Source organism: Danio aesculapii, chromosome 17 (genome assembly GCF_903798145.1).
Source record: "Danio aesculapii chromosome 17, fDanAes4.1, whole genome shotgun sequence".
NCBI classification, from domain to species: Eukaryota; Metazoa; Chordata; class Actinopteri; order Cypriniformes; family Danionidae; genus Danio; species Danio aesculapii.
In genome coordinates, this window is record NC_079451.1 from 29234461 (window position 1) to 29242693 (window position 8233).

The window sequence follows — 8233 nt, forward strand, 5'->3', positions numbered from 1 at the left end:
TGCAACCCATCACTGGGAAACATTTGTTTTGGGATCTTGTTGACATCACAGGCCCGTAGCCAAGTGGTGTTCGGGTGGTTCAAAAGACCCACCCCCCCACTGACAAAGTCCAGAATTTGGCCACTATATGAGCACTTCTGTGCCATTTTTGACAGTATGCCATCACAAATTGTGTAAATAACCGATAGAAGAAAGCTTTAAGACAAGTTAAATTTTGAATTATTCAAATGTACAAATTCTGACAGAGGAAATGAACTGGTCAGTTTGTTATTTACCTACAGGCTAGTTTTTAATGTTTTTTTTGTTGGCTTTTAATAAGTTTTAACAGATTCCTACTTGTTTTTTTTAATGATGCATGATAATAAATTTATATTTTTAAAAAGAAGTATTTTTTTCCTACTTCTTTATTCAAAATATTTCATTTAAAATGGTAATCTCAAAAAATTATTTATAAAACTGTAATAACTCATAGTTTAAAACACACATTTCTAAAAAAATACTTTGTAGTGAAATAGTATGATAAACACTTTGACAAAATTATAGGAAATAATTTTGTTGCATCAAAAAGCGTGGTTATGATCACATCTGACAAGCTAATGCTGCAAAAATTAGCACATAAAATGTTGCTAAAATGCAGTATTTGAACCTTTAATTTAATAGAAATGAAAAAGAATAACTGCAAAAAGCTCCACTTTTTGAGAAAAAAGAACAATAGACTACGGGTCTGCATCATAGCACTTCTACCCATTAGAAATGCCACTGCACAGAAGATGCTGATTCTGATGCAGGATTCTGTTTTTACACTGAATTTTGAGATGGCAAGAACAGCCTTAAAGTAAGGCTCCCTAAAAGATGTGCTATTAATTTACACACCTTCGGCATTCCAAGATTTTAATGATTTTTTTCATTAGCAAAATAAAGATTATTTTTTTAGTTCCTAAAACACTAATAAAACAAACAGCTCATGATACTTTGAGAGTCAAAAAAACTCCTACAGGCAAAAATAAATGTATATAAAACATATATTAATATTATGAAGAAATCTGTTAAATGCTCTTGACAATATTTCGAGGCCTTAAAGTACAATAAAGTTAAAATTATTACTTTTCCAGTTTTATGCAGCCAACAGTCCTGAGCGCATTCACACAGTTTGTGTGAGCTTCCTCACATAGCCTACAGTATGATGTCGATGATGATGCAGGCTACAAGCACAAACTCACACTTGGGCTGATGTCATTTGCTTATTTTTTTTATATAGTCTGCAACATTTGGGATAAGCACAATTTTGACGAACAATACAGTATAGACATTTTCTTTCTCAATACTAAGCAAACGGCTTCAGCTCAAATGCCAGATTGCACTGTTTGCCATAATGTGTCAAGCTGAGTTCACCTAAAAATGACAATTCTGTCATCCATTACTCACCCTTTAACTCTTCCATACATTTGAGTTTCTTCTGTTGAACACAAAATAAGTTATTATGAGGAAAGCTGAAAACGTGTAACCATTGACTTTCATTGTTTGTTTGTTCCCATTGAATGGTCACAGGTTTCAGCTTTCTTCAAAACATCTTCTTCTGTATTCAACAGAATTCAAAGGTTTGGAACCACTTGAGGGTCAATAAATATGGTGAGTACATTTTCATTTTTGGGTGAACTATATTTTTCAGTGGTGAACTCACTCAAGAGGACCGTTTGCAGATAAAAAGTTTTTTGTTGCTCCAAAGACTCAATGTACCCGGTGCTCAATGTACCCTCAAGAGCTACAGGTGTTAATTTTGTTTATTTAGTATGACCTGCATGTAATTTTTGACTCTTAAAGTGCCATTGACGTTCATTTTATGACTCAACGACCATGTTTTTCAATAGTATCTGGATGCAGCCTTTATGATGCATGCTGAGATTGCATCACTCAATGATGCAATGTCAGACACAATGCACTCAAATGGAGCAAGTAACATCACTGTGAGGGGTAGGGTTAGGGGTAGGGTTAGGTGAGCCCATTAAAAAACATTGTATGCAGCTCAGATTGCACTGCACCAGGTCTGCATCCAAACCCCGCTCCCGGTTTTAGGTAAAATCTTTAATTACTTAACTTACAACTTGAATGGCCTATAAGGATGAGTAGTAAACCAAGTTTTTAATTTCACAAGTTTATAAATAATACAGGCCTGTAGCCAGAGGGGTTCGGATGGTTCAGAAGACCCACCCCTCATGGACAAAGGTCTAGAATTTGTCCCATACATGAGCTCATTTGTCCTATTTTGCCTGCTAAGCCATTATAAATAGTGAAAATAACCCATCAAAAAAAGCAACGTATATATGTCTGTCAACATCTCAAAAAACGTGTTTTAGTGTTTCGTGACCCTTTAAGACCAAGCCGAATCCTCTGTTGACTGTCGATTCTGTGTGACTTCAGTTAATCAGTTTTGTCCAATGCTTACAGATATTTTTTATGAGACCAACATTCAGCTGTGCAGGAAAACACACAATCTGACGTAAGAGAAGTCACCTTTACTACTGTATTGTTATTAAATAGAGAAAACATTTTGCAAGTAACTTTTATTCTAAATATTGGATCTTATTCCTGAAACAAACAAAAGACCAATAAAAGGTGTAATTTAAATACTTTTTAGGCTATTGTTGTTATCCATGAATATTCAATTAGAAAAGAAAATTGTGAAGCTCTACATTATTTATTATGATTATTATGTTTTAATTATTTATTATTCAAATGGCCAAATTCTGACTGAGGGAAGCTGAAGTTTTTTTAATTTAAAATTTTAACAGATTCAGATTTTTTTCAAATGGTATATGATGTAATATATTTGTATTTTAAAAATAAGTATCTTTGTCATATTTCTTTATTTTTAGTAAATATTTTGGTACATCATAAGGTGTGGTTATTCTGACCTTCTGACAAGCTAATCCAGCAAAAATAGTGTTTCAAATGTCACTAAAATGCAGTATTTAAATCTCATAATTAAATAGAAAATGGTGAATAACTGCAAAAAGGTCCACTTTCTGAGAAAAAGAACCACCCCTTTCAACAGGCTGTCTAGGGCCGGCATTATGTTACTGTAATGTAACTTATAAAAATTATCCTTCCATATCATGTTGTGAGTAAAATACAGGATTTGTCATAGCACGCTGCCCACCGGTTCATACTTCAAAACAAAACCATGAATTTAAACCTCTCTCACTTTTTGGCGGGAACATGGTGTGCGAAAATGACGAACAAGTGATCTCTAAAAATAGAGAAATTAGCCGCGCGACAGTGACTGAACGATAATCGGATGCGCATCACTCATTGCGCGCGCATCTGTGATCTCGTGCCATCATCGGGAGCTCGGAAAAGTTGATGGATAAAAGGAGCACGGCATGGTGCTGGGCGATACCAACAGAACTACTGTCGCGCAAAGCCACGGAGAAACTATGAAGTCCTTGATGGCTGAGGAGCGCGCGCGAGAGACAGGAGCAAATGTGGAAACCTTTAACGGCATTATGATCTCTGAGGTCCTCGTCCCTCACCTATTCAAGATTGCGCACGAGTCTGGAGAGGTGGCTGTGGCTGCGGGCTCCGGGTCCTTGGATATGAAGCCCTCCAGCTCTCCGATCCTTCTGGAGATGATGGAGGTGGCGAACGGCACGCGCTGCGCGGAGCAGATCCTCAGCTATGGAGAGGTGGAGAAGGTACTGATCGGTGGAGTGCTGACCATGCTCACACTCATCACCATCTGCGGGAACATGCTCGTGGTCATTTCCGTGTGTTTCGTGAAAAAGCTACGGCAGCCTTCTAACTATCTGATCGTGTCCCTCGCGCTCGCGGACCTCTCCGTTGCGCTCGCGGTGATGCCGTTCGTCAGCATCACGGACCTGATCGGTGGACGCTGGATTTTTGGCAAGTTCTTCTGCAACGTGTTCATAGCCATGGATGTGATGTGCTGCACCGCGTCCATCATGACTCTCTGTGTTATCAGCATTGATCGGTAAGTGTTCTTAACAGGGCACTCATTATTATTTTACATAATTATAATTAGTATATTGATACATAATAAATACATGGTAATTTGTTTATCAACATTTTACAATACTAATAATAATTACATGTATTATTTGTTATTTAGCCTACCAACAGTCAATAATAATTTTACAGTGGACTATTCATTAATTTAAGCTAATATGCTTCTTACTAGGACATTTTAACCTTCAATTAAAGTTAGATCTCAAATTAGATTTTGGGTAAGTTAACTTTTTGATCAATAGAATATTTATTAATTGGTATGGGTTTATATTCTCCTAGACTGATAAAGATAAAATTTTAATAAATTAGAATATGCATATAAATGATTATAAGTATGAAAAGTGTGATTATGAGTCAGTGCTCATTGAAAATGAATATTATTTATCCATTATAAGTGAATATAGGCAATATATTTTGGTGCATTTAAACAGAACAGATTTACTAAACAGATATATTTAGTAAAATAATATTTTAGCCACCAAACATATTTAGAAATTGAAAGTTAATACATTTAAATTCAAGTAAAATATTGCAAGAAAAAATTACACCTGCGAAATTTCAACAAAATTTTTCAATGTTTTTGCTTCTCTTGATTGTTCTTTTTTTAAATTTGTATTTATTATTTTTCCATAACATATAAATTTGGGTATACTAGTTTTTGGACCATTATCGTAAGTTATTTTGTTAGATAAGCTCCAGATTTGGCTTCAGTACTGACTAATCTAATGTATCTGCACAAATATATTATTGTATAGCTTCCTATTAAAAATATGAATTTAAAAGAGATTCGTGAGGGATGTGCTTATATGCTGAGCACTATATATATATATATATATATATATATTGTTGGTAGGTTTCTATGATCTTTCATCTTCAGTAAATTATTCTCTTTTTTTGGTTGTTTTTTTTGAGCAGACTAGCCAGAATTGTATAAAGTATATACAAGGGTGCTTAAAATTAATCTAAAGTTGCATAGACTCAGTGTCCATCAACCTAAGCAGGGTTATTATAGCTACCCTATTTAGCTGAAGCTGACATATTTGATTAAAAACCCAAAATTAATGATATAAATAAAATTGTATAGATCATAAAATAAATAAATAAATAAAAAAAATCTAAAATTAAAACAGAAAATAGCAAAATAAAAACATCTAAAACAGCACATGAATATTTTAAAAAGTCATGTCTCCATGGGTTTCCATGTTCATGCCTTTGAATCTGTATTTTTTCTCTATCCCAGATACCTTGGCATCACCAGACCCCTAACATACCCGGTGAGACAGAACGGCTGGTGTATGGCCAAAATGGTGCTGTCTGTGTGGCTGCTCTCTGCGTCAATCACGCTTCCACCTCTCTTCGGCTGGGCACAGAATGTCAACGATGACCGCGTGTGTCTGATCAGCCAGGACTTCGGCTACACTATTTACTCCACGGCTGTTGCATTTTACATCCCCATGACCGTCATGCTGGTCATGTATTATCGCATCTACCGTGCTGCCAAGCTCAGTGCTGCCAAACACACCATCACCGGCTTCCCTCGTGTGGGACAGGAAGAAGTAGAGGAAGATGAGGTGGAAGAGGATGGAGGAGATGGGGCAGAAGAGCCCACAGGAGTGGATTGCGTAACTGTTGCCATCAAGCTTCAGAGGGAAGTGGAAGAGTGTGCGCGTCTGCCTCGAATCCTGCGAGGAGTGGGCAGGAGGTGCTCAGACCGTAGGAGCATCTCCATTTTCAAGCGGGAACAGAAAGCCGCGGCTACTCTTGGGATTGTAGTTGGAGCATTCACCATCTGTTGGCTCCCATTCTTCCTGCTCTCCACGGCGCGGCCCTTCATCTGCGGGACAGAGTGTAGCTGCATCCCACTGTGGGTTGAGAGAACGCTGTTGTGGCTTGGCTACGCAAACTCGCTTATCAATCCCTTCATCTACGCTTTCTTCAACCGCGACCTAAGAACTACCTACCGAAGCCTCCTCAGCTGCCGATACCGCAATATTAACCGCAGACTGTCAGCCGCTGGGATGCATGAGGCCCTACGATTGGTGGAAAGACCGGAGGTGGTCGTCTCTGGGTGACCTAAACTGTGCACGTAACATACAGGGAGTTCAAAGGATAACATTGCACAGATACAAGCGCACAGACCTAAATGGTGGCATTTAGGATCGTGCGATGTTTGGAAGGTGTCATGGCGGTAACTACACAGTTGTCAAATTGGACAGAGAGGTGCACAAGGGTCGATGCACATTGCGTTTTCTCTTCTTGGCTGACACAGGAACACAACATCACTGGCTTTCTTTTGGAAAAACTATGAAGAAAAAAACATATAGCAGATGAGTCCAGCTTTACTGATTTTTCACTTTACTAATAGTTTAATTCCAGACAATCCAAAAGAACAGAAAAAATGAACCGTTATCAGACTGAAGTAGCATTTTCACAGTTATCAATTCTGCAAATATACAGAATTAGTTTATTTCTAATTGTATTGATACAACAGTTGTGGGTGTAACGTCTATGTTGTCTGTACATGTTTTAGAAGTTGTGGAAAGCCTATACTGTAAAAAATGCTGGGTTCCACACGATCGATTTGTGTTTGGACATCATGAAGGAACTAAGTTTACTTAATGATTTTTACAAATTTAAATGGATTGAACATAAAACAATCAAGTTGTCTAAAACAAACTCAAGAATTTTGTTGTTTCAGCTCAATTTAAATGCAGTGGGGTAAATAAGCATTGAACACAGCACCATTTTTCTCAGAAAACATATTGCTAAAGATGATGTTGAATTGAAATTTTCACCAGATGTTGATAACAATCAAAGAAATACATACACATATATATATATATAAAGAAAACAAATTTAATTAGTTTAGAAATTAAGTTGTGTGTAATAAAATGAAATGACACATGACAAAATACTGAACACATAAAGAAAAGGAGGTGTAAAAAGGCAGTAAAGGCCCAGACAGAAGCTGAAATCGCTCAGTAGTTATTCAGCAACCCTCTGCCCTTCCTTGGTGTAAATGAATATCAGCTGCTTTAGTCCAACACCTACATTAGCAGGAGGATGAAGATGAAACCAGAGTGGACATTTCAGCAAGACAATAGCTGTTCCCATCCAAAAATGCAAATTAACTTTAAGTGTAAAACTGGATTATCGCATAAAAGACGTGAATAAAGCAGCGTTTCCATCCAACGAGTTAAATCGAACAAAATCGAACAATTCCTAATTAACTGGCGTCAAAAATCAACAGTAAAAACGGAATTTGCTGTGGTAGGAGAAGCTGCGTAAGTCTTTTCTTTATTTAATAAATGACTTGCGCCTCAGAAGGCAATCTTGAATGTGAATGTGCTGTGGCGTTTGAAGGCATGAGACGTAGAGCACAGACGCTCTTGATTCTGGAGGTCATTAATAATATAATAACACTAGTACTGAAATGATTAAGGCGTTTTAGAATGACCGAAACAACATTTCAGATGTTTTACAATGTGTTCAGCCTGCTGGTTTGTCCATTCACACACACATTTTGATCATCACATGATCTGTAATAACAAAATCACATGATCTTTTTTTAATCCGCATACTGGAATTTGTTGGGTAAAAGTGTTTCCATTGCAGTTTATCTTTTTTTATCGAATAAAAAGTTTCTCTCACTCAGTTATGCACATGTTTTTATGCGCATTTTCAAAATGTATGCGCATCTTGGCTTTCCATCAGCCATTGTTTATGCACATATCCAAGATGCGCATAAAAATAGGTGGATGGAAACATAGCTATGAATCCAAAACACAGCCAAGGAAAATCTCAAATGCTTTCAGAGAAAGAAAATCAAGCCGTAAAATGGCCCAGCCAACCACCTGACTCGAATCCAATATAAAATACAAAATAAAGATCAGATTGGATAGACGAAACCCAGAGAACCATCAAAATTTTTACACTTAGTTGAAGTCTGAAAAAAAATATGAAAATCACACCTGAGCAATGCATGTGACTTCATTCTCCACATAAGAGTCCTATCAACATCTGGAGTCAACAGCATCTTTAGAAATATGTTTTCTGAGAAAAATGCTGACTTGTTGAACACTTATTTCCCTCACTGTGAGTCGTTTGAACAAACAGCAAACGTCATTTTTTTTGGAGTATATTATGGATTTCTTTTGGTATAATATAAAAATTACATTAGAAGTCATTTCCCTTTCACCAATGTAGACTT

The 8233-nt window shown here is 36.8% G+C and overlaps 1 protein-coding gene across 1 annotated transcript; it reads left to right on the plus strand.

Annotated features, from left to right (window-relative positions):
* Window positions 1–3380: 3380 nt before the first annotated feature.
* On the plus strand, window positions 3381–6408 carry htr7a (5-hydroxytryptamine (serotonin) receptor 7a). The gene is made up of 2 exons (XM_056477340.1): window positions 3381–3988; window positions 5264–6408. The coding sequence occupies exons 1-2, from the start codon at window positions 3381–3383 to the stop codon at window positions 6093–6095; spliced, it is 1440 nt and encodes a 479-aa protein (XP_056333315.1). The 3' UTR covers window positions 6096–6408.
* Window positions 6409–8233: the final 1825 nt, after the last annotated feature.

What these genes read in the sequence shown, in the direction of transcription:
- htr7a (XM_056477340.1), top strand. Translation starts at nt 3,381, where the DNA reads ATGGTGCTGGGCGATACCAACAGAACTACTGTCGCGCAAAGCCACGGA. An exon ending in TGTGTTATCAGCATTGATCG is followed by an intron (nt 3,989 to 5,263) that starts GTAAGTGTTCTT and finishes TCTCTATCCCAG; the next exon opens with ATACCTTGGCATCACCAGAC.